The sequence below is a fragment of the Sodiomyces alkalinus genome (assembly GCF_003711515.1).
Source record: "Sodiomyces alkalinus F11 unplaced genomic scaffold SODALscaffold_12, whole genome shotgun sequence".
NCBI lineage: Eukaryota > Fungi > Ascomycota > Sordariomycetes > Glomerellales > Plectosphaerellaceae > Sodiomyces > Sodiomyces alkalinus.
This window is the reverse complement of record NW_021167090.1, coordinates 1,081,396-1,105,765: the sequence shown is the minus strand read 5'-3', so window position 1 is coordinate 1,105,765 and position 24,370 is coordinate 1,081,396. Positions and strand designations below refer to the sequence as shown.

The 24,370-nt window shown below is 57.0% G+C and overlaps 6 protein-coding genes across 6 annotated transcripts; 4 read left to right on the top strand and 2 right to left on the bottom strand.

Moving 5' to 3' along the window:
- Positions 1-56: 56 nt before the first annotated feature.
- SODALDRAFT_329393 (hypothetical protein) lies at positions 57-2,056 on the top strand. Its single transcript, XM_028610924.1, has one exon. The coding sequence runs from the start codon at positions 176-178 to the stop codon at positions 1,760-1,762; it is 1,587 nt and encodes a 528-aa protein (XP_028463013.1). The 5' UTR covers positions 57-175; the 3' UTR covers positions 1,763-2,056.
- Positions 2,057-2,613: 557 nt separating this feature from the next.
- SODALDRAFT_79536 (ubiquitin conjugation factor E4) lies at positions 2,614-6,547 on the top strand. Its single transcript, XM_028615705.1, has 5 exons — positions 2,614-2,775; positions 2,892-3,622; positions 3,723-4,662; positions 4,753-5,051; positions 5,140-6,547. Exons 1-5 carry the CDS (start codon positions 2,701-2,703, stop codon positions 6,395-6,397), a joined length of 3,303 nt encoding a protein of 1,100 aa, XP_028463012.1. The 5' UTR covers positions 2,614-2,700; the 3' UTR covers positions 6,398-6,547.
- SODALDRAFT_79528 (hypothetical protein) lies at positions 6,548-7,598 on the top strand. The gene has a single exon (XM_028615704.1). It carries the CDS (start codon positions 6,697-6,699, stop codon positions 7,348-7,350), a length of 654 nt encoding a protein of 217 aa, XP_028463011.1. The 5' UTR covers positions 6,548-6,696; the 3' UTR covers positions 7,351-7,598.
- A 248-nt stretch (positions 7,599-7,846) lies between these two features.
- Positions 7,847-11,711, bottom strand: SODALDRAFT_346677 (hypothetical protein; the record flags this gene model as incomplete). Its single annotated transcript, XM_028613262.1, has 2 exons — positions 11,544-11,711; positions 7,847-10,466 (listed from the first exon to the last, which is right to left on the bottom strand). The coding sequence occupies exons 1-2, from the start codon at positions 11,555-11,557 to the stop codon at positions 7,847-7,849; spliced, it is 2,634 nt and encodes an 877-aa protein (XP_028463010.1). The 5' UTR covers positions 11,558-11,711.
- A 7,430-nt stretch (positions 11,712-19,141) lies between these two features.
- SODALDRAFT_337769 (alpha/beta-hydrolase) lies at positions 19,142-21,612 on the bottom strand (the record flags this gene model as incomplete). The annotated part of the gene is made up of 2 exons (XM_028612723.1): positions 19,142-21,446; positions 21,521-21,612. 2 exons carry the CDS (start codon positions 21,610-21,612, stop codon positions 19,142-19,144), a joined length of 2,397 nt encoding a protein of 798 aa, XP_028463009.1.
- Positions 21,613-22,490: 878 nt separating this feature from the next.
- On the top strand, positions 22,491-24,357 carry SODALDRAFT_79503 (acetylornithine and succinylornithine aminotransferase). The gene is made up of 4 exons (XM_028615703.1): positions 22,491-22,690; positions 22,826-23,065; positions 23,132-24,043; positions 24,125-24,357. The coding sequence occupies exons 1-4, from the start codon at positions 22,598-22,600 to the stop codon at positions 24,158-24,160; spliced, it is 1,281 nt and encodes a 426-aa protein (XP_028463008.1). The 5' UTR covers positions 22,491-22,597; the 3' UTR covers positions 24,161-24,357.
- The last annotated feature ends 13 nt before the right edge of the window (positions 24,358-24,370 follow it).

Genomic DNA, 24,370 nt, shown 5'->3' with positions numbered 1-24,370 from the left:
TGGCTCCCATCATTCCGTCGATTCGATGGTATCTTTTTTACTCTGTAATTACGCGGCGTCGTCACACTTGATGATACTATCGACCGTCAACTCCCATTACTCCGTATCCTCGCGAACCTCCACGACGCATGATACGGCACGATTAAATGTCCCCAGCCAGCACGGTGCCATTGCTATGCCACCATTCAACTCACTCCGCGATCCCGGCCTCACGCGGCGGCTGGCCGAGGCCATCGAGAACGCCTCGCGACTTGATGACGATGAAAGCGCACACCTGATCCCCCCCTCTTCCGACGTGTCCCAGCCGTCGACCGGCCGATTGCTGCACCAGCGTCCCCCCTCGCCCTCCGCGCCTGCGTGGCCGACGGACGAATCGATCGAGCCGGAACACAAGCGGTACCCGCTGGTCCCGCCGGAACGCGTGCTCGACATTGTGGACTTCCACGGCCTGGCCTACGTCGACGACCGCGTCGACGACAACCTGCTCTGCCCGATCTGCAAAATGCCCTTCGTCACGCCCGTGACGACGCCGTGCGACCACACGTTCTGCTTCGAGTGCCTCCGCCAGGCGTGCGAGACGCGGCACGTGTGCCCGATCGACCGGAAGAAGTTCCGACCCAAGAACGTCCGCATCACGTCCCGGCTGCTCCGGAACCAACTGGACAGCCTTGTCGTGGCGTGTCCCAATGCCGAGCGGGGGTGCGGGGAGACGATGAGGCGGGAGGACGTGGCCATGCATACGCATAAATGCGATTACACGCTCGCTCCCTGTCCGGACGCCGGGTGCGCGAAGAAAGTCGCCACGTGGCTGTTGAGGGAGCATGAGAAGGAGTGCCTCCACACCGAGACGGCCTGTCCGTACTGTGACGCGCCGGTGGAGAAGGCCGTTATGGAAGACCACATCCGTCGGGGCTGTCTCAAGAACACGACCAGGTGCGACTCGTGCGGGAAGGACACGCGGAAATCAGACCTCGACAAGCACGTCGCACGGGAGTGCCCCGAGGCGGACGCCGCGTGTGACTACGCCGAGTTCGGCTGCCGGCACCGGTCCAAGCGCAAGCTGCTGGCACAGCACCACGAGACGTGCGTGTACAGGATCTGCCTGGTCCTGGGCGAGACGGTCAAGCGGCAGGAGAAGCAGCTGGAGTGGCTGCGGCGCGAGAACGAAGAGCGGGACCGGCTGCTGGGTTCGCTGCGGCGGCAGCAGGAACGGCAACAGCGGGGAGGGGTGTCGGCCTGGGAGGCGCTGCGGTTCCTGGGGCCGGACGGGACAAAGGCGTGCACGGCGGAGGAGGCGGTGATGGGGATCTACGAGGAGGTGGAGCGGCGGATCGAGGGCGTGCAGAAGGACCTGACGGAGCTGGATGGGCGGCAGATGGTCATGGTGCTCAACGAGATGATGCCGATTAAGAACGAGATGACGGAGATTCGCACCAACTTGGGGATCCTGAAGATGCATGTTGCTTGGCTTATGAATAGGAGCCGGGAGGAGCTGGAGAGGAGTCGGTTGGCTCATCGGAGTGTGGCTGCCGGTGGGAGCGCAAGTGGAAGCGGGACTGCGGGTGCGAGTTCGAGCGCGGGGGGTAATGGCGGCAGTGGTGGTGGTGGTGGTGGTAGCTCGGGAGGAGGTGCTACCGGGACTGGCATATCGGCAGCATCATCAACAAGCCGTGGTAGGGGAGGGTCCGACAGTGAAGGGGAGATGCCCATGATGAGGTCAAGGCGGCCAAGCGACGGGTCCAACGGTATCCCGCGACTCTAAAAGAGAGGACGGGAGACTCAGCAGCGATGGGGGTCCGGTGCCCAAGGGCGGTTTGGGCGGTTACCCACTCCATTTCGGGTTTGTTCTTCATGATTCATGTGATTACTTTTTCGGCGTTGGGATCGGCATGGGGATACAGCTAGAATACCCTTTACATCTGTCTATCTACTCTACTACCAGGTAGATCTCTAGAGTGTCGGTAGCTCTAAGGGGCTATTTCTTGACGAATGTTTTGTGTCTTTATTCAGTCTAAATGTGTTAGATTAAAGTGCGGGAAGAGTCTTTGAGCGGAGAGTTGAAATCCGAAGACCATGTAAGAGATTGAAGTATATTGTAAAAGTTCCGGTCGACTTTATTCCCCATTGCTCGCGATATCCGTACGAGACCTTGAAGTATGGGCAGAAGAAACGAAGCATATCATAGCGGGCCAAGCTCCTCCGGAGGGAGGTTGGATTATCTAAGCCAGTGGTTTAGGTAACTCATCACGTGACTCACCAAGCCCCACCAAGACCCCATTTTGCGGTCTTTACCGACTAACCCCGACAAAGCGGAATAAGGTACAGAGTACTTCGTACCTGGACTGGACTTCAAGCAGCGGACTTTCCGTCATCGTCTCCATCGCGTAATCAACTTGGGGGAACTTAGGAACTTACCTGGTCACTTCTTCCTCGACCTTCTCTTTCAGCCTCAGCCTGCTCTCCTGCTTTGTCTACATGTACTCTCGTATAACCCAGATATCCCTAATTTCTGGTTTGCAGCCTGATGACCGTCTCTTGATTTGTTTTTACTCTTATTTCTTGTTCCTTTTTTTTTCTCCTTTTTCTTTTTCTTTTCTTTTTCTTCTTATTTGTTTAACTACCCGTCCGCTCGCATCCCGCGGACTTTGAGATTCCCCGCCATCAGCCACATCTCCCACCACCTCCCACCAGTTCATTACCATGGATCCGGCTCAAGATCCTAACCAGCCTTCAGGGGGCATGCCCGATGCCCCGGACCGGAATACCATGGAGCAGGTTGTGCCTTGTGCCCTTCCGGCTCCCCCGCCCTTCATTGCCCGCGTCTCTTCTTCAATCGCCCCCCAGCTTCGGCGTTTCTTTAAGCTAACTTAATGATCGTTTTGCTTGCACAGATCCGCTTGAGACGACTAGCTAAGCTCGGAACTGCGTCTCCCAAACCCGAAGACTCGTCCTCGGCTTCCAGCCCAAAGCTCGCAGCGTCACCTTCGTCGGAGCAGGATCAGGCCCGGCAGAAGAAAGCCACCGACACTCCTAAACGCCCCATCACCATCACACCTGCCGCCGCCACCGCCACAACCACAACCACAAGCACAACCACCCGCGACGTATCCTCATCCAACCAAGCAGCCGCATCCTCCTCGTCTCCTTCCCTCGACGACAGCTCTAACAAGCGCGCCGCCGCCAGGATCGATGACCGAGCGCAGGGCACACAGCCCGCGAATAAGAAGCCCTATGTCGGCCAGGAGGAGTCTCTCCTTGACTGGACCGACAGGGTCCTTAGCGGCACCTTTCGCTTCACTCTTGATCCCGAGCGCTTGGTAGATGCCCAGGGACACAAACTCACCTTCCTCCCCAACTCCTCGTCCGAAGTCGCCGAGGCCGGCTCGCCGGCCAAGTTGAACGAAGAGCTCCTCGATTCGGCCATTCTCGAAGCTGCGACGCTCCGACCCCACAATACTTCCCTGCTGAAGTATCTGCTTTCTTGTTGGAAGAGGATCACCCGTGTTTTGGGGCAGCAGCCCAAGGATGGGTCGGCAGAAGAGAAGAGGAAGATTCTTGAGGAGGCCAAGAGGCTGTGCATGAGCTACTCGCTCTTCTCTCTGACCATGCCAGATCTCTTCGGGTACGTGTGGTCGCTGCCCTTTCTATTGCCACCGAGTTTTGCGGTTGTGATCGCAGCCACCCTCTTCTTCCACCACTAACGCTTCCACTTCTCTTCCCAGGCGCCCGGAACCCGAAGACCTTGTCCCCTGCCTTCTCCGCGGGTACGATCACGAGGACTCGCTGCCGATGGACTGGACCAAGGAGGCCATCGACCGGTTCCCCGAGGACGACCAGGTAAAGTTCGCCTTTGCCGACGCCATGGCCAGCATCAGCCAGAAACTGGCGGGGTTGACGATGGAGGATGACTTCCGCGCGTGCCTCAACGCCATGGTCTTCTACACCAGGTTCCCGGCGCTTCTTCAGGCCGTGTCATCCCACCCCAGGTTCTTAACCGAAGGCGGCGCGCCTGATCTAGAGAACGACACCATCCTTGGTCCCTTCTTCCGACTCTCTCCACTACAACAACAGGTCGCGCTTACCTACTTCCCCAATCCTCGGCAGCTCGATCGGTCCCGCGTCGCGCAGTCGCAAGATGCCATGCGGACCGTCTTGCGGCTTCATCAGGACGAGCTTTTCAACCTGGCAAACGCCTTCATTCGCGCCGGCGCCGACACGAGGAATGTCATGCTCAACTGGTTCGCCCTGGGCGTCAACCTGAACCACAAGAGGAGGGCCATGCAGGTAGACGCCCGCGAGGTGTCGTCGGACGGTTTCATGGTGAACCTGACCGTCGTCCTGGATCGGTTCTGCTCCCCCTTTATGGATACGACCTTCTCCAAGATCAGCAGGATCGAGGTCGAGTACTTCAGGCGCCAGCCGCGCGTCGCGATCAAGGACGAGACCAAGCTGAACGCCGACCAAGCGACGTCCGACGACTTTTACGCCAAGACGGACGACAAGCCCTCGAACTTCATTTCCGAGGTTTTCTTCCTCACATTGGCCGCTCATCATTACGGCAGCGGCGCCACCAACTCGAAACTCAAGGCGTTGGAGCGGGACATCAAATTTTACGAGAAACACATTGCAAGCATGGAAGCAGAACGTCACAAAGTAGCCAATGTGCGTTCTTCCGTCTCTCTCTCTCTCTCTCTCCTCTCCTTGTTTCTTTCGTTCTTTATGATGCTAATTTGGCCGCCTACCCCTCATCAGATCCCGACGCAACTCGCCATCTTCGAGGTCAGTCTCAAGCGCCACACGGACGTGCTCGAAAAGGCCATCGCCAGCAAGAATGCCATCGAAGGCGTATTCCTGGACGAGAAGATGCAGGAGCTGTCTCTGCGCTTCATGCGCTATGTGGCCGTCTGGCTGCTGCGCCTCGCGAGCCAGTCCGACTACACCCCCGACAAGGACCTCAAGCTGCCCCTGCCGTCGCCGCCGCCAGAGGCGTTCTCCTGTTTGCCCGAGTATGCGCTTCAAGATGTTGTGGACAACTTTAAGTTTGTATACCGGTATGTGCTTGTTCTCCTTGTGAAGGGGGGCCTGTGAAGGGGGCCCAAGAGACGATGTCTAACCATCAGATGCTGTCGTATTGTCTAGTCACCTCCCCCAGATTATGCCGTCGGCCGTGGGCAACGAGATGATCGCACTCTGTATCGCCTTCCTCCAGTCGTCCGAGTTCATTAAAAACCCCTACCTCAAGTCGTCCCTCGTCACGCTCCTCTTCAACGGCACCTGGCCATTCATGCACTTTAAGAAGGGTGTTTTGGGTGACCAGCTGTTCGGGTACAAGTTCGCCAACGATCACCTGCTGCATGCGCTCATCAAGTTCTACATCGAGGCCGAGTCCACGGGCGCGCACACGCAGTTCTACGACAAGTTCAACATCCGTTATGAGATTTTCCAGGTGATCAAGTGCGTGTGGGGCAACGACGTGTACAAGGACCAGCTCACGCGCGAGAGCAAGGTCAACCGGCAGTTCTTCGTGCAGTTTGTGAATCTGCTGCTGAACGACGCCACCTACGTCCTGGACGAGGCTCTGACCAAGTTCCCCAAGATCCACACGCTGCAGGCGGAGCTGGATCACAGCACGGGCATGTCGGCGCAGGACCGGCAGAAGAAGCTCGAGGAGCTGCAGGCGCTGGAGGGCCAGGCCGGGTCCTACATGCAGCTGGCCAACGAGACGCTCTCGATGATGAAGCTCTTCACGTCGGCGCTGGGCGAGGCGTTCACGATGCCGGAGATTGTGCAGCGGCTGGCCAGCATGTTGAACTACAACCTCGAGACGCTGGCGGGGCCCAAGATGGGCCAGCTCAAGGTGAACAACCCGCAGAAGTACCACTTCCAGCCGCGCGTGCTCCTCTCGGACCTTGTGGAGATCTACCTCAACCTGGGCTCGTCGCAGACGTTCGTCGACGCGGTGGCGGCGGACGGCCGGTCGTACAAGCCCGAGACCTTCGACAAGGCCGGCTACATCCTCGCCAAGCGGGGCATGAAGGACGAGGCGGACCTGCGGCAGTTTGACGTCCTGCAGCGGAAGTTCAAGGAGGCCAAGGAGGTCGCCGACCAGGCCGAGCTCGACCTGGGCGAGATCCCGGCCGACTTTGAGGATCCCATCCTGGGCGACCTCATGAGGGACCCCGTCGTCCTCCCTTCGCAGCACGTCGTGGACCGGTCTACCATTGTGCAGCACTTGCTGTCGGATCCCAAGGACCCGTTCACCCGGCAACCCATGACGATTGACGATGTGGTCCCCGATACGGAGCTGAAGGCTAAGATTGACGCTTGGAAGGCCGAGAGGATCGCGGCTGCCAAGTCGAAGGCGGATGCCGAACAGATGGACACCTCGGAGGGTTAGAGGAAGAATGAAGAATGGGTCCATTGTTGTCGGGGTCGGCAGCCATGTTTTGTTTTTGTGTTTGGACAGGGAGCGCGTTTCATTGTATGTACGTACTCATGAGTCCCACGACAAACAGGTTTTGGCCCACCTCAGGGGACCTTTACGAGAAATCCATACCCTTCTCTCACGAGGAGGAGAGGGAAAGCGTGGGGGTTCGTGATAGCTATGGAGCATGAGAGATGGCATGGCTACTATCCCGCTACTATCCCGGGATCACGGTAGGATAGGGGGGGATTTCTCGAGACTTTGGCCAATACATGCCGAGGATCGAGAAGGAAAGACAAAAGACGAAAAGCCAAATTTGTGTTTTCAGCTACATGATTGCGTCTATCTACTGCAATTCAACCTCCGTGGTCAAAGGATCACGCAGCCCCATCATCCATCATCCACCAGCAGACTCTGACAAATCGCGCTGCTTGGACTGCTCGGACTGCTCGGACTGTTCGGCCTACTCAGGTCCTTTCACGTTCTATTTTCATCGCATTATGGGGCGGCACGGCACGGCACGGCACGGCACGGCGGCGCGGAATGTAAGCAGAATCAGATCCGACGCTCCCCATCACGCAATCCAAGAAATGCCTCGTTTCGCTCACATGACACGTAAGAGATCTCCAAGGTGGGCAGGGCTCTCGGAGCTCGCTTCGTGCTTTTACGGACTTTTTTTTTCTTCTTTTCTTTTTTGGTGTGGACCTTGTCCTGGGGTGGGGGTCCCAACACTTTTCCTCCCAAGAGAGCACAGTAGGAGAACTTCAAGTGTGTGTGTGTGTGTGTGTGTGTGTGAGCGGCAAACCAACCTCCGCTCCCCTTTAGTCCATTATCGCCATCTATGCACTAACTCTAGCAGTAAGGGGGACAGACCAGACTCCTCCAAGCCAACCCCCTCTCGATGTTCTCTAGCTCAAATGCACTGAATGGACAGAGACAGTCTTGTCCAACGCGTCGAGATGCAATGATAATGATGGCCGAACGAAATGTTGAAAGAACAATGCGAAAAAAAAAAAGAAAAAAGGAAAGAAAAAAGGAAACAAAATCGGAATGTAAAGTCAGGGCTGTTGCAAGTTGTAGACCCAACACCCCGACCACTCCGAGTGCCGTCAAAAAATATGTGCAATATGCGAACCGGTCCTGTTGCTCGTGGGTCAAGAGAGTTGCGTATATCAACCCCGTGTGCCCAAAGCAGTAAGCTCGTCGCGCCGAAAATGTTCGAAAAAGCTCTTCCCCTCCTATTCGTATACATGGGCTCCTGTAATGCTCCCCGGTTCCAATGCTTCCAGATAGATGGTGCCAAATGCTTCGTCATCATGATTTCGTCAAGATCGTTCGGAAAAAACGACATCGAAGTAAAAACTAAAAAAGAGAACGGGATAAAAAACCCCAGTATCGATCCACGGCAGTACCGGTACACCTTCAAATGATGTTGGCAATGCTCAGCCGATCCTGAGGCCGGGACGCGCTCCTCGCCGTAGGGCTGTTCGCCGTATTGGCCGGCGCATTAGTCAAGCTGGGGCCGCTCGACGTAGTGGGATGAGACGGCGGCAGTGGTGGTGGCGGTAGTGCGACCCCTATTCCCGTTCCGGCCTCGACCTTGACAACAGCCGGCCCACCAGACGGGTTCCACGTCGTGATCGCCGTCGTCGTCGGTGCCGTCGGTGCCGCCGTAGCTGTCGACGTCGAAGGAGTCGGCGTCGTATTACCAGAAGCGAACCCCCTGACCGCAGCATCCAGCCGTTCCCAGCCTCCCCAGTCCCGGTTCTCCTCCGCCGTGAGTCCCGTCCTCTGCTGGATACTGAAGAGACCGCCCCCCACGCCTCCGGGCGTCGAGTTCGAAGCAGAGCCCGGCGAGGACGGGGACAGGACGGCATCGCGCTCGCCTCCGGCCCAGACCCAGGCGCAATGCGGCACCGCCTGGAGGTCTGCGCTGACATGGGCGAGGAGTTCCTCGTCGCGCAGGAGCGCGTCTTGGAGGGCCCGGGGTCCGGCTTGCGGGAGCGGTGCGCCGCCAAAGGACGGCTTCGTCGGCGGCGTGGCGCGAGCTGCTACGAGGGAGGCGTATTCGGCGCGCTTGGAACCGAGGGCCGCGACGAAGAAGGCGAGGAACCGGCCGCAGGGGACGGCGACGTCCCGTCTCGTGTCGATGGAGGCAAGGGCCCGGACGCAGGTGACGGCGTGGTCCCAGTGACCGGTCAGGAGCAGGAACAAGGCGCAGCGGAATATATGAGCGGTCAAGAGCGCCGTCGCCCCATCGGCCAGGGCACCCGTCGTCCGGGAGACCAGGGACGCCGTCTCCAGCGCCGTGTGCGTGCACTGCTCAATGGCCGTCATGCGCGCTTCGGGAGGACACGACGGGGCGAGGTTGTGCCGGTGAAGCACCAGCCGGGCGTGGAGGACGTAGGTATAAGGCGCGAGTAGGTGCGGGGACAGGGGGGCGGAACTCGCGGCGTCGCAGGCCGGGGGGAAGCCCCGGCAGCAGGTGGCGAGGTGTTGGTCGAAGGTGGCCAGTCGTGCGGGCGCCACCATGGGCGCCGCAACGGTCTTGATGAGCGCCGAGTAAGACCGGACAACGTTGATGATGGCCAACAGGGAGTGGTTCAGCGGCTCCCGGCCCGGTGGTACCACAATCCCCCCCTCGTGGATGTAATGGTCGTCGACGCCGGCCGGGAGGGAAACGTCGCAGTCGTCATCGTCGATCATGACGGGCTTCCCCAGCTCCAGCGCAAGAGACCGGTCTAGAATATACGTCGTCCACCAGACTCTCCGTCGCATCTCGCCCTCGATGACGGGCCAGGGCCCCGATTCGGAGTAGAGCTCGAGATCCTGACCCACGCGGACGGCGCTGCCCAGCCACGTCCACGCTGCCGACTTGAGATTCATCTCGTTGAGGCACACGGTAATGAGGAGGAGCGACCGGGCGTTCTCCAGGACGTAGTCGTTGTTCCAAGGGTCGACCATGCTCCGCGCCGCCTCCAGCAGCTCGGCGGCGCGGTATACACGGTGAGGGTCCGTGCTGAAGAGGCTCCCGAGGGCCAAGGCGGCGAAGAATGTGGAGAGCCAGGCGGGCCGGGCCGACCTGGCGTGTCCCGGCCGGTACACGTCGTCGACGCCGGCCGAGAAGGTCGGCCAGTGGAGAATGGGGAACATGGTATGCGCCGAGCCGTAGTATGCGTGCAGCAACTGGTCGGCCGTCTGCCTCGGAGGCAGCTCGGGTCGCGCCGGGTCAAAGAGGGGGCCGGGTGGCGGTCCCGGGTCCCGGTGCTGGACGGGCGACTTCCATATGCCCCTCGAGAAGGTGCGCAGGTCGGACCGGGCCTTGGGTAGGTCGTGGATGGGCGGCGGGCGTTTCTTGCGTTTCGGGTTGGCGCCCATCTCGGGCAGCTGGGGGGGTAGGGGTAGGGGTAGCTGGTCGAGCATCATGTCGGCGGCGGCATCGACGTCCATCGTCCCGTCTCGCTCTTGCAGCATGCGCCGGAGGCTGCTGTTGTTCCTCTTCAGGCGCTCCATCTGCTTCTCCAGGTCCTGTACCTGTTTGATGGACGACATGCGTCGGTTCGTCTCCTTGGTGAACTGGCACTTGACGTTCCGGCTCGAGCACTCGGAGCAGCTGGTCGTCTCGGTGGCGTCGCATTTCACCTTCCTCTCCCGACAGGCATCGCAGCTCGGGTCCTTCCTCCTCTGTCGGTAGGCGCGCTTCTGGGCCTGGGACATGGACGGCAGCGTCGCGTTCGAGGGCCCGGGTGTGGCGGCAACCGAGTCGACGAGCGATTCCCGGCCCGTGGGCGGGGGACCAGTGGTGACAGGCGTGTATGGCTGGAAGGGGGTCTGGTTCATGGGGTGGCGCGGTGGAATGCCGATGTTTTGAGGGGGCGGCGCCGCCGTGGTCCTGGGGCCCGCGTTCATCACGCCTCTAGCCAAGTACTGGCTTGTGGGCTTGGGCGACGTCGCAGAAGAAGAGACAGACGAAGAGTCGTACGACCGCGTCGACGGGTTTGGCGATCGGGGATACGGGGAGTGGTTGTGGTTGTGGTTGTGGCTGTGGCTGTGGTGGTGGTGATGATGATGGGAAGAGGCTGCCATGTCGTGGGACCGCCAGCCACGGAAATGGGACGGCTTATTCAGGGGAGGGGGGTTTTCTGTGTCGAACTTTCCGGAGAAAGTTCCGCCAGGACCCCTGAGGATGCACGGCAGATCAGGGCACAGCACAGAACAGCACAGAACAGAACAGCACAGCTTACCCAGAGAGACAAGCAGACGCAAAGCAAACCCAAGCCCAAACCCACCTCCGGCCGCTAGGAAGACGGGGTGGGGAGGGAAAACGACGGGGCAAACTGTATAGTTATACGGGGCACCTGGTAGGGGAGCAAGCGCCCGTAGGTTGGCTGGGCCGGAAGGGATGTGAAGTTGCGTCAGGGCAGGCAGGGTGGGTGGCCGACGTCTATGTGCAGCTTGCAGCTTGCAGCTTGCTCCAGTTCCGGTGAAGTTGGACCGGGACGACTGACTGCTGGCGACTTGCTGGCGGTCGAAAGCCCGTCGCACGGGGAGGGTTTTTCTGGGAATGCAGGTCGGAGACCGATGGTCCGGGTGCCGGTCGCGCGAGAACGGTCGAGGTATATTCTATTCGTGCTTCGTCCGACTACCCCCGCGGCAGCGTCTTGATAGGCCGTGACCCGTCGCGTTGACGGGGTCGAGTCGAGTGTCTGGGAAACCGGAGCGGGTCGTCATGCGCCGTGAGCCGTAGCTGTTATCGCAAGATGTGGCGTGCCATGAGATGATGAGATGATGAGAATAGTGAGTTCTGATGGACTGCAATCTGCAATCTGCCAGGTCAGGAATACAGCGTGCTGTCGTCCTGTTTTTTGGTGGGGTGGGTTCGACAAGAGTGAAATCGAGTGAGTTGAGCGAGGTGCACGAACTATCGTCAGAAGACATGTACTTACGTCGGGTGCGAATGGCAAAGTGACAGTGTTTGGTGGAGGGAGGGAGAACACGAAGAAACAAGCCTGGGTATCTACCACAAGGGGGAGGGGGGGGCACAGAATGTGGAGAGGAAGGGAAAAAGGGGGGACCGGTGACGAGACGAGACGACAGGGGGGGGGTTGAGAAAAGAGACGTCGGAGCTGCCATGAACAAGTGCTAGGTAGGTACGTTGTACGTTGTAGGTATGAAGATCAGGGAGGAAACGGAGGAGGGAAGACACAGATCTCGGGACAGGGCACATGCGCATAAGCAGCAAGGGGCTAAGCAACATGAAGCCAGGGGGCAGGGGAGCAGGGGGGCGGGGGCAAGGGGGGCAGGTTAGATGCCTGTGACCCGACCCTAGGCCATGCTGCTGCTGCCGCCGGTCCTCAGTGCCACGAAAGGGGGTGTGGTGCTACCTACAGCGTATTCGCATTCACCAGGACCGGACCTGTTCCTGTGAGAAGATAGGGGAAGATAAGGTAGTGTACCCGTACACCACACACAGCCTCAGCTGATGGACCAGGGCTATAACAGGGGTCAGTAATAACGAATACAGCGAGCCCACCTAACCAAGGCCTGTTGGTGTTGGTTCTTTCGTGGATGAATCCAAGGCCTGACTGAATCCGGGGCTCTCCGGGGATCGTTAGTAGGTGTGGCCTGGCGTTGTGGAGAGGCTCCCGAACTTGGTGTCCCCGTCTGTCCCGTCTGTCCCCGTCTGTCCCCGTCCTATATTATTCGTCTGCCGGCCGGTATGGAGCTCGGGAGGATAAAATAATGGACCGATCGTCCCCCCCTTCTTTCTTTTGCCTTTCGTTTGGTGACTGGCATAGGCTGGTTTTGATGTTGCCGGCCGCCATTCGTCGCATATGTATGTACGGTTCTGGTCCAGTCCATGAACGTGGAGCCCAGATCCGACGGGGGCCGGACCCCCATGAACCATGAACCAACCCTAGACTAGCAGGGTACAGTAGTGTAATTAGACAAGAAAGGAGACCGGTAGGTAGGGGACGTTATACGTTATAGGGGGCTAACAGCTCCCATAACTCCCAACATTGTTCATCGCCGATGGCTGTGGGAGTAGCACAGTGAAAGACATCATGGCCGCCATCGACCATTCTTGAGCTCCACGGCTCCGCTCCCTGTTGTGTAATTCGTACAACGTAAGTACAACTAGATTAATTCGTTCGGCTGCCTACCCAGGCAAGTCAGTTCCGTGGGAGGTGGGTGGGGAATGGGACCAACCCCGTCTTCAGTCCAGTCCTATTTTAGGATCATGCTCCATTCTGTGTGTGTTCTTGTTGCAGAGACCAGACCAGGCAAGGGAGAGAGACCTCCACAGTATGTACCGAAATAGGTGCCCCTATTCGTACAGAGTTGTTTCATTTCATTCAAACGGCCGAGGAGAACAGAACACTCCGCGTCGGTGCGCCTGTTTCCGATCCCATGACGGTCGGACACCTTTGGGCCTCTCGGGGATGATGCCGGTGCTGGCGGGCCGCGCTTCATGTTTCGTGATGGGGGTTCTTTTCTGACCCAGCCCCGTCCGGGTCGAACCAAGCCCCCTGCAAAGGACACCACTCTCTCATGTGCACAGCGCTTGGCATACCCAGTTTGGATGCCGCGTGGGAACGTGCGGAACGTGCGACGTGATCTGGTGAGGTGGATGCCGCGTAACGGTGTGTGTGTGTGTGTGTGTGTGACGGGCGGCTGCTGACGGACATGCCTCGACGAAGCAGGCAGTAAGTACGACGCTCGAAGTATGTCGGTATGTTGGCATGGCCCGGTGCAGGGTCCGCGGCCAGTTCGGTGTGTCTTGCTGGGTCTTTTTCTTCTTATTTTCTTCTTCTTATTTTCTTCTTTTCTTTTTCTTCTTTTGTTTTTCTTCTTTTGTTTTTCTTCTTTTCTTTTTCTCTTCTCCTTCTCTCCTTACCCGCCGCCCGCTTCATTGTTTCTTGGATACGCGGGTCCGTATGACGACGTGGACAGCAGTGCTCCAGTCGGCTTCTGTCTGCCCCCGTGTCCCCACATGACCCTTTGGAAGACGGCGATTACGTGCACTCACCTGCAGGTTGCCGAAAAAAGGCAACACACCACAGCTGGATAAGTAAGCTGCCCCATCCGCACCAACGAAAGTCTGGAGGATTCCGCACAGCGGGCAGAGGATCCTATGGGGATATAGTAGTGTGACACAACCTTAGGAAGGTCATTACATGCCATGCCAGACGAGGCAAGAGAGGGAGAGACAGAGAGGGAGGAGGGTACAGGCCCTGCTGGGCCCAATGTCGTTCCAAAGGATCCAAAGGCTGCATCCCAGGCCCCCCCCCCCCCAGAGGCTTGGCTGAGGAAATATCCCGACTGAGGACAAAGTCTGCGCCAGGGTGCGATAGTGGTGGTGGGGAATGAGGGGGCAAGGACCGGGGCCATTCGAGAAGTCGACAAAGAGCCTGCTCGGAGAGTTCGGCACAGCCAGGCGATGTAACCGTGGGTATCCTGAGCCAATGCTTCATACCGAGTACTTTTGTACAGCGTACAAAGATGGGAGATGGGCCTGACGGGGGTAAGCCTGGTTGCCCGAAGCGGAGTAATTGCCGAGTAAAATCAGCGGAAGAACAAGGAGCACGAAGCCACGGGTCGAGGCGGACGAATTGGGTGCAACGCCGACGGGGTACGACGTCAGAGCTCGGGACTTCGGACAATAGGCTGTTGCGATGAGTTCGATTTCGACGTTGGCTCGCTCGTTGGGTCCCGCCGTCGTCCCAACCATCGCTGTTAGTGTTAGTCTTGTGTTAGTGTAGTACACGTACGGAGTCCTGTCCGTCCCAGTCCAAGTCTCCCAGTCCAAGTCCAGCTCGCCAGCAAGCTAAGGTGAATAATGGTCACTCACATCGGCACCTAATTCCCTTTGCCTACCCAATGAAGGGAGTGATCTACTTGGGGAAATTGGGCGTCAGAGTCCAATCATGCCTGCGCCTGTGCGTGGGGCCCAGTTAGGGGTCCAGGATCAAGTCTTTTGGGTCATTTCAGGCATTCGTTGGCGAGTCAAGATCCTTGTAGCTGTCTTGAGCCATGAGGGGCTACCGAAATGACCCGGGCGTATATTCGTCCAATTGTACAACGTACAATGTACGACTAGTTGAAGGAAGAAAACGATTAGTGATGAGAGCCCGAGTCCTGGTATGTTGCACGAGTTTGGGAATCAAGGGGGCTCCCAGTAGGCAGGACAACGCTTACAACGTAAGGTAAGGTACATTAGTTCCCATAGTGGGGTTTATCCCGTCGTAGTGAGTCGGTAATGTGAAGCAGAATATCTGGAACGGCGCCGAAGTCGATAATTGCTAATGGGAAAAGACGACGAAAAAGCAGAGTGCGCTCAAAATAGGTGTAGGTGTACAGGACAGTGGAGGTGGGGTAGGAGAGATGACCACGGTCACCGGTTAGTTGGAGGCTACCTTACATCAACGCTGCGATAGAGTGCCTGAAGTGCTTTCCTGGCAAGTGCGGGGCAGGTGTTCTCGGATCGCTCCTCCCCTGCAATAAAAAGCACGGCTATATGTAGTATATTTGCCAAGGGCAAGCTATCCAGGGAAAGTACCTACCTTACGTAAGGTAAGGTAGACACCCAAACAGCGTGATGCTAAGGAAGTAGGAATCGTATTCAACTGCTCCGTAATTACGGGAGATTTCTATGTCCGTATCCTATTACTTCAGGCATGCTCCGTCCAAAGATGCAACGACTGTTTATTAGCGGGTGGTAGGTAACCTAGCTTTTCTGATACCTACCTACCTTACCTTAGGCTTAGGCAGGTACATGAGCCCCTTTGTTCCCTTTGCGGACTTCGGAGCGTGGCATCGGCTGCGGCAAGGTACAGTGTGGATTTCGGCGGGGCGGTTGTCTTCGGCACACTGCGTCCGGGGGAGCACGAGGCAAGAGAGAGAGACCGCGCATGAGTTTAAGGTAATGACTTTCCACTCCGTAGTCCGTACGTTGAAAACCACCATGATATACGAAAATACCAAAGCAACAGTCTGCTTTAAGAACGACCCCCACCCCAACTGTCTCATCTAACAGCGTGTTAATCATCATCTCCCGTCTGACAAACCCATAGGTACTCATACCTACGAAACATCCGTCCCACAACCCTTCATCTCCCGCGCCACGCGGCTATCAAGGGCATCATTTAATTAAGGTACTCTCTCCCCCGGTACGACTAACAGAAGGCCCATGGCAGTACCGAAACTTTTACAAAAAGAAAAGAAAGTGTTAGTCAAGACACCATCCCATATCTCTGCGGCCAGACCTGGTATCTCCTTGACATAATACACGCTGTCTTTAGATCTCTGCCGTGGAACATTGACCGCGTGGGATCCTCGTGATGGCTGCATGTATGAAGCCTTTCTTACCCCCGACCGGCCATGTCCTATGCTACCACACGAAGCACCCAAGATGCACGTAGATGACTCTCGTCCGCCCGCCCCGAACGGGGCAACGGGAGCCTTGACTGCATTGGGATCAGGAGGGAGAAGAAGGGAAGGAGAACAAAAAGAAGAGAGAGTAATCCTTCTCCCTTCTCTCCATCACCACGACCTTCTCCGCCGTCTTTATTTACGAGTCAAAAATCTCACTCCCAAGGGCCAATAACTAGGACAGACGTTGGCTGGCGCAACCAACCCCGGCACCGGCACTCAGCCCCCGCCAGTACCGTTTCTGTTTCATCATCCTAACCTTTCTCCCCTCGCCTCATCTCCAAAGCGTCTCCGGGACGGAGCAAGGGGGCACGTGTGATGGGGACGCACCGGCGCACATGCACATGGATCATCACGGACATGCATGCTGCGCGGTGCGTCCTGCGTGTTGCAACGTACATACGTTGTACGTGGTGGTGCGTGCTGCTTGCAGTCCCGATCGCCGGCCCTCGGGGTTTCATGCGTGGGTTTCGCCGGCATAACCGAGAGAACCCCGATTCGCAACGCTGTGGTCGAGCCCGCGGTTTCCCCGGCTGGCACGAGACGAGACGAGACGAGACGGGCAACACTTGGCCCGCGGAAGGTCACAGCCCGCGTGCGTGTCCCGCATATAATTATTATTACCTACCTATTCGAATTACCCCCAAGGCCATGCGGATGCCTACTTACTTCAACTGTTGCCTTGAAACGGTCCGCTCCCTTTGTTCATGGTGTGGAGTCGGGATCTCCGCCGCTTGCTTTGTCTCTCGCTTTGTCTGATACGGAGTACGGACTACGGACTTCGTATATCGTACAAAATACTGGATGACCTACCTAGCCCTTAATTAATCAGAATGGGACTTTGGTCACGGTGTGCACATGCATGGTCCACGTACTTTAGACGAAGTAGTGTAGGTAGGGATGAGAAACAAAGCTTGACGGGTCCGGGGGGTACATGTAGACGATGCCCGAGATCCATCGGTTCATCCATCGTGTTTTATATCCCTGGCACCAAGGGGCCAAAAGCCAAGGGGCAAGGGACAAGGGCCGATCATTAACCGATTCTGCCCGTCTGACAACCGACGGAAAATTGTGGCTTGTCTTCCCATCTCCCAACTATTAACGATTAATTACCCTTTCGTCTATGTAAGCAAGTTCCAACGCCACGTTTATTATCGGAGCCTTTCCTTTCCCTTTCTCATCCAAAATGAAGGAAAAAACTCCGTGTGGTACGGAGCCCGGAGCACGGAGGAGAGCCGGGGCCTCGCCTCGTCTCGCTGCAACGCAGCAAGGATGGTACATGCTTCGTACTCTGTCGCAGGAACCTTGCAACCACGGTACTCTGTACACCTACTAAGGTACTTCGTACGAAGTAAGGTAGGTACCTTAGGTACCATATGTACTTCGGCCGTCCGCGTCCACGCAAGTAGAACGTACGGATATCCCAATCTTACAACGTTACACAGCGTGGAACAACAAGAAACTCCAGGGGGCTTGCTTGTTGGAGTTATCCGGGACTGGATCAGCCGGTCTTCGCCGAGAAATGATTGTAATTGGGGGCCCAAGAGTCCCATACTTTGTACATCTTGCCGTACACGTATAAATCACATGTACCTAGCACCCGGCACAGGCCGAAGGATTATCGTGACGATCGGTCGGTGCTTGTTCCGATCCCGGGGAAGGGACACCGTCTATGGATAGATATGTTGTACATATAAATATATTGTTAAAAGAAATAGTATTCGCCAAGATCACCAACAGCACCAAGCTGTTCCCGGCTCTTGAATTTATCTTCAGAGCATAATGCATAATGCATAATGCATAATGCATAATGCATAATACAAAAGAACATGCGTTGTTCGCCGGTTAACCGGAGTATTATCAGTTATCCCATATTTATGCCACTCTCCGAAAAATATGAATAATCCCAGTGCGCGGGAGGCTGGGGGAATACCCGTTGCAGGGATTAGGGACGTTAGGCCAAGAAACCTTCAAAAGTGGCCGTAATTATAAGGGTTTCCTCATAAGCAACCATGCAGGGTGAGATGTGTTAGAACACAAATAAGGTGCAGAAAATTATGTATATATTTATCTAAGTGAAGTTCGTGGTACTTCACGGGGATATCTAACCATCAGGAAAAATAAGGGGAAATAAGTATGGATATATAGGATCAAGGTACTCTATAAGTCTAATATAATATAGTTTGTCACACCTGGACAAGGTGGCTAAGGGCATGCGACAAGATAGATGCATAAGGTTTGCCAGGGCATTATAATATTATATAAGTGGCTGAACAATACCTTACTTTATACGTTGTAGGTAGGTAGGTATATCCGTAGATATTAATTACGAAGCTGTATTACTCCGTACCAGGGACGGAGTAGCACGATTTGCTTGGAACTTGCTATGCGCCTGCCTTCGCTGTCGGACTTAAACGCTCTTACCCCGCTGACCCGGACAACGTGGGGTCTTGTTCGTGTATTCTTCATTAAGGTCAGTTGCATGGATGATGGGGTAGAAGAAGATGTCATTTTTTTCCTCCTTTGGTGTTGTTTCAATATCCCCCGTAATTACGCAGCCCCTCTAATAAATACCAACACTAACACAAACACAAACACAACACACATCCTAGGTAATTACCATGCCACCAACCTACGCCACGCTAGAACCCAGAACCACGACTACGGGGACACGGAAGCTCCCGAGAGAACAATGTGTTCAAGGATGGGCTACGATCCCTATTCCATGCCGCGAATCCACTTCGCGGCCGCCTCCTCTGCCCGAAGTGGAGCAGCCGGTGCGCTTAGGTACGTAATGGGGTAAAGTCACAGTTGTCAAAATCGCTCGGAGAAAGAAAGAAAAAGGAAAGGTATCGTGTGAGGGGGTGAGGTATGCTGTCATATTGTACCGTTGTAGTCGGCGACGTCCGGTCTGGGCGTGGGATACGGGTGTGTGGGGGCCAGATAGGGGTCGGCGAACTCCTCCATCTCGTCGACGGGAGGGGACATGCACGTTGAAGGGTGTATCCTAGACGAAAGACGGATAGTCGCCGAGAGTGAGGAAACCTCCGTACTTTACTTTCTTAAAGCTGCATTAGCGTTTGTGCAGAAAATAAGAAACTTGGTAACAAGCGGGGATCCCAAGTCAGTGAGTTTAGCGTGAGTGTGATGTTCTGTTCTTTGCGACAGGGATGTAAGAGCAGTCCAAGGCCGACAGAGTGATACTGGTTGGTACAGTATACCAACGACTAAACGTAAACGCTATGCCAGTGATGGCCCACCTTCTTCACTACATCCTTCAGTTAATTACTCCTCGTCTCCAAGTCCCGTCAACCCACCGGCGAGGCCATGCATCCGCCTCCCGAGCAAGTCTTCGGAGCTCTTAAGTCTGACCATGCTTAATACTTTCCCCGTCGATCCAGTCCTCGCCCTGCCGTTCCTCCTCTTGGTCTTGCCGTTCGTCCCATTGACTTCCTCCATGCCCTTTGCCTTCGCAGGTCCGTCGTATCCCCCCCCCCCCCCTCCTCCTCCTCCTCCTCCTCCTCCTCCTCCTCCTCGCCCTCCTCTTCCTTCCTCCCCCTCTTCTCGCGATGTCGTCCCCGCCTCTTCCGCTTTCGCCTTGCCTTTACTCGCCCTCGACATGGCAATCTCCAGCGGTCTGTCCTCGTCTGCACTCGACTCTGTCATGGTGCGCCTATGATGCCTGGCCTCTTGCCCGTCTCCTCCCCACAGCGTTGTCCCGTTCACACCGACCATCCTGGCAGACATGTCCGGTGTTTGTGTTTTCCGGGAGACTTGCTGCTGGTGCCGTGCGGTCGTCTTCTTGTTTTTCTCTCTCCTCCTGACCTGGTCGGCGTGCGCGAAGATGTCCTCAAACCACTCTGCCGTCCGGTCGATGAACCCCCAGGCCGGAGGGTAGATGGACGGAAACTGGAGGAAGCCGTGGGAGACGCCGGGAAGCAGCGCTACCTCGGCGACGTCCTTGTCGCCGAATGGCCGTCTGCCGTCTCCCTCGTCCTGGTCCCGCTGCTGCTGTGCCCAGTACTCTTCCTTGGCCTTCCGCAACCGCGCCGCGAAAATGACTGTATCGTCCACGAGGGGATCCCGCTCGCCCGTGAGGAAGTAAACCTTGGGGAAGTGAGCCAGTAGCGCATCGGGCGCTAGGACGGGCGAGAGCAGATAGTCTTTGCTAAAGTCGGGTCGGTTGTGGGGGCCGATATAGAGAATGATCATCGCACGCATCATCTCGGGGGTGAGCACGCGGTCGTTGAAGTACGATATCATGGAAGACATTGCGAGGCGAGTCCGTAGAGGTTGCGGATGATGCGACGCAACGGGGTTCTTCTGTAGACCACCGGCAGCAGTGGTCGATAGAGTAGCGGGGGTTGTGATCCCGGCGGTGGAAGCAGGAGACCTCGCGCGATCGGCGGCGGCGGGACCATCGTTTTCCACGACACTGCTTAGCCCGGTGCTTCTGGGTTTCGACGTGGATGGCGTAGACTCGTCCTCGTCATCAGAATGATGCGGAGTACCAACGAGATCGTTGTATTGCATGCTCTTCCTGCGAACGATAGACTTGCTCGTGCCTTTCATCCGCCGATCCTTCATGAGCGACATCTCCTCGTCGGACATCCAGTTGCCAATGTTCATGTCTAAGCCCGGGTAGAAGAGGACCAGCCCTTCGGGGAGAGGCAGCGGCAAAGCGCCACCCCTGCCATCGTCATCGTCCGTTAGACGACGCGGACGCGTAGGGAGCAGCTTGGCGCGCTCGACGATCATCAAGGTCGCGGCGGTGGCCAGGTTGCCACCGGCGCTGTCGCCCGCTATGACGACCCGGGGGACATGGCGGCCGGACATGCCTATGCACCGGCCCTTGCTCCGCACGAGGGTGGCGTAGACGTCGAAGCACTCGTTGAGGGCGTAAGGGTAAGGGAATTCGGGGGCCTTCTTGTAGTCGAGGCTGAGCACGGGCAGTCCCGTCTTGACGGCCCAGGTGAACAGCTTATCGTCGTTGCAACGGGGGTCCATGGCCACGAAACCGCCGCCGGGGATGTCCAGGACGAGTTTATCGTGGCGCCGCAGGTCGGCCAACGGCCCGTCGTAGTAGAGCCAGGCCGAGACGGGTTCCGTGTAATCGCTGCCGGCCGGGCGGGGGATTCGGATGGCGCGCGGGGGCCAGCGGGTCAGACGAGGGCGTAGGAGGTTCTGGAAGAACCTGATGTAAGGGGTGGTGCTCTTGTTCCAAGAGACGCGGAGGTGCTCGACGGTCAGCATGCCCCTGACCTTGCGCACTTTTTCGTCGGCTCGTTCGGCGGCGATCATGTAGAAGACGGAGAAGACGATGCTGGCCAGGTCGCGCAACCACTTTGTCTTGATCTTCATGGCCGTCCAGAAGCCGGCATCGAGCGCGGTCAGGATCCAAGTGGCGCGGAAATAGGCGGTATCATACATGTTGGCCATGGGTTCGGGGCTGGCCAGGTTGACCAGCGTACTGAAGTTCCGGGCGATGTAGAGATAGATCATGGTTAGGACGACGGTCTGCCATGTGGTCAGGCGTTTTGTCCAGAATTTGGACAAGAAGCGCACGACGGGAGGGCCATGTCGATGACCGCTGCCTCTTATTAGCCATGTATTTGTCGACAGGAGAAAAAAGAAAAACACAAGGAAAAGAAGGGGGGAACATACCGATAGAGATAAGCAGACCAGAAAGCCAGAACGCCGAGGACCTGAAGCCGGCGCGACTTGACAGAAGGCCGTCCGAGGACGTGGTCGATCATGGTGGTAGAATCTGATGCGGAGGTCGATGCATGCGAGAGGAGATAGCCAAACTGAAGAGGTAGACTGTGATCGTGGTGTAGTAACGTAGTAGGTAGAATATACTGGAGAAAAACGGATATCACGGCGGTTGTTTGAACACCCTCGTGTGCATCGTTTCCAAGTGGTCGGGTCTGCCGTCTGTCGTCGGTCGTCTGTCGTCTGTCGTGGTCCGGATTCACATGACAATATGCAATGTAAAACACCCGACGCGAGTAATGGAGATAAGAAATGCTCTACTAATTAGTTGGTTCACTTAAAGCCCGTAGAAAATGGGATGAACGACGGACGAGGAGACGACGTCGTTTAGTCGAGGTTGAGAGAGGTCAAGCTAACGGACAGCTCTAGGGCAACAAGGGATGAAAGCAAAGCGACGAAGCCTGGCTTTCCTGGGCGAGAGAAGAAAAGGAAGTTCGACAGTGACGCTCATTTTCACGGTCTTTGGGTGTGCCTTTCGTTGGCATGTGAAAGTGTGGAGGGGTGGATGTGGATGTGGATGTGGATGTGGATGATGGATGGGGATGGAGGCTCATTATTCGTAGGTGGGATTGGTCTAAGGTTAGCGTTTTGTCAGCTGTAACGTCCAAGCCCACGCCTCAATCAGCTGACCTGACCGTCGGTGGCGGGACATGGGAATGACACGTGCGCTTATGTACAGAGTACAGAATGTCGTACCGACCCGACGCGAAGTCTCCATTACGGGGTACGGGGTAGTTGCCTGCCTTACGTACTCAGGATAAGCTCCGAAACCCGGAGGGTGTGATATAAGAGCTTATCGATAAGCTACGACACCCGGGAGTCATCACCGTGACTGCTTTGCGTGTAGTGCGACATCGCGCATATTTTTTTTTATACATATTATTTCGACTTGGACAGCTTCTGTTCCATTCTTGAAGACTTTGTCCCCCGTTCTTCACTTTCCGTCCCGGACTCATATTTCCTGCTACGATGGCGTTCCGCGCGCCCTTGAGGCTTCAATTGACCAAATTGAGCCTTCCCACCACCCATATCACCCGCCGTGCCATCTCCTCTACCATCGCCGTAAGTGTGACCCAGGACAGACAGGACAGCCAGAACAGAGTCAAACCGCCTCGCTCTTGTCGCATTCCTTTTAAAGAGGCAAACGGATGGTCTATGGGCATAGAGACCGGATGCTGACTCATATTTTCCCTCTAGCGACAAACATCTCTACCCAATCCCGATCCGACCGAAGATTCGCCCAGCGCTCAACTCATCCGCGAACATGCCCCCTACATGGTAGCAACCTACTCCCGGCCGCCGCCCGTCTTCGTGAAGGGAGAGGGTTCGTGGCTGTGGGACGCCGAGAACAGGAAGTACTTGGACTTCACATCTGGCATTGCCGTCAACAGCCTCGGTCATTGCGACCCCGAAGTGGCCCGCCTCGCTGCCGAACAGGTATGACCATCCTGTTTTTGTAATGTCTATGACTTGTCTGTGACTAACACACACGGTACTGGCCAGTCTGCCACTCTGATCCACGCATCGAATCTTTACTATAACCCCTGGACGGGGGCCCTCTCCAAGCTCCTCGTCGAGAAGACCATCGAGTCCGGAGCCATGCACGACGCCTCCTCCGTCTTCATCTGCAACTCGGGCTCCGAAGCCAACGAGGCCGCCATCAAGTTCGCCCGCAAGGTCGGAAAGGCCCTCGACCCTTCGGGCGCCAAGACCGACGTCGTCTCCTTCACCAATGCCTTCCACGGCCGCACCATGGGCAGCCTGTCCGCCACCCACAACCCCAAGTACCAGGACCCCTTCGCCCCGATGGTGCCCGGTTTCCGCCAGGGCGCCTACAACGACGTCGACGGCATCGACGCCCTCGTCACCGAGACCACCTGCGGCGTCATTGTCGAGCCCATCCAGGGCGAGGGTGGCGTGACCGCCGGCACCGAGGCCTTCCTCGTCGCCCTGGCCCGCCGGTGCCGCGCCGTCGGCGCCGTCCTCATCTACGACGAGATCCAGTGCGGCCTCGCCCGCACCGGCCGCCTCTGGGCCCACGGCCACCTCCCCCGGGAAGCCCACCCGGACGTCCTCACCACCGCCAAGGCCCTCGGCAACGGCTTCCCCATCGGCGCCGTCATCGTCAACGACGCCGTCGCCGACAAGATCAAGGTCGGCGACCACGGCACCACCTTCGGCGGCAACCCGCTCGCCTCCCGCCTCGCCCACCACATCGTCTCCCGCCTGGCCGACCCGGCCCTGCAGGCCGCCGTGCTGGCCAAGTCGGACGTCTTCCGCGCGCGGTTCAACGCGCTGCGGGATCGCTGGCCCGATCTCATCCGCGAGATCCGCGGCAAGGGTCTTATCTTGGGCCTGCAGCTCTCCCAGGACCCGGCGCCCATTGTCAAGGCCGCTCGCGAGCGGGGTCTCCTTGTCATCACGGCCGGCACCAACACGCTGCGCTTTGTGCCGCCGTTGACCATCACGGAGGAGGAGATCAAGCAGGGCTTGGATGTGCTGGAGGAGGCCATCGCTGCTACGAGGGCGTAAAATTCGGGTTATGAACATGTGTGGGGAGGGGAACTGGACATGATGGGATGATAGATGTTCGATTTCCCTTATGTACATGGTTTCCTTTTCTTTCTCTTCGTCTTGTCTGTTCCTATTATTTTTCTTCCCTTTCCTAACGATCTCCGGCGTTGGCGTTGCAAGAAAAAAGTCGTCTTAGATGATGCATATAGAGAGGTAGAGAGGCAGCTT

Excerpts from the sequence above, each read along its gene's own strand:
- SODALDRAFT_79503 (XM_028615703.1), top strand. The coding sequence starts at position 22,598 with ATGGCGTTCCGCGCGCCCTTGAGGCTTCAATTGACCAAATTGAGCCTT. Across the intron at positions 23,066-23,131 it reads CCCGCCTCGCTGCCGAACAG|TCTGCCACTCTGATCCACGC; the intron begins GTATGACCATCC and ends GGTACTGGCCAG. Across the intron at positions 24,044-24,124 it reads CTCGCGAGCGGGGTCTCCTT|GTGCTGGAGGAGGCCATCGC; the intron begins GTCATCACGGCC and ends CAGGGCTTGGAT.
- SODALDRAFT_79528 (XM_028615704.1), top strand. The coding sequence starts at position 6,697 with ATGCCGAGGATCGAGAAGGAAAGACAAAAGACGAAAAGCCAAATTTGT.
- SODALDRAFT_79536 (XM_028615705.1), top strand. The coding sequence starts at position 2,701 with ATGGATCCGGCTCAAGATCCTAACCAGCCTTCAGGGGGCATGCCCGAT. Across the intron at positions 2,776-2,891 it reads ACCGGAATACCATGGAGCAG|ATCCGCTTGAGACGACTAGC; the intron begins GTTGTGCCTTGT and ends TTGCTTGCACAG. Across the intron at positions 3,623-3,722 it reads ACCATGCCAGATCTCTTCGG|GCGCCCGGAACCCGAAGACC; the intron begins GTACGTGTGGTC and ends TTCTCTTCCCAG.
- SODALDRAFT_329393 (XM_028610924.1), top strand. The coding sequence starts at position 176 with ATGCCACCATTCAACTCACTCCGCGATCCCGGCCTCACGCGGCGGCTG.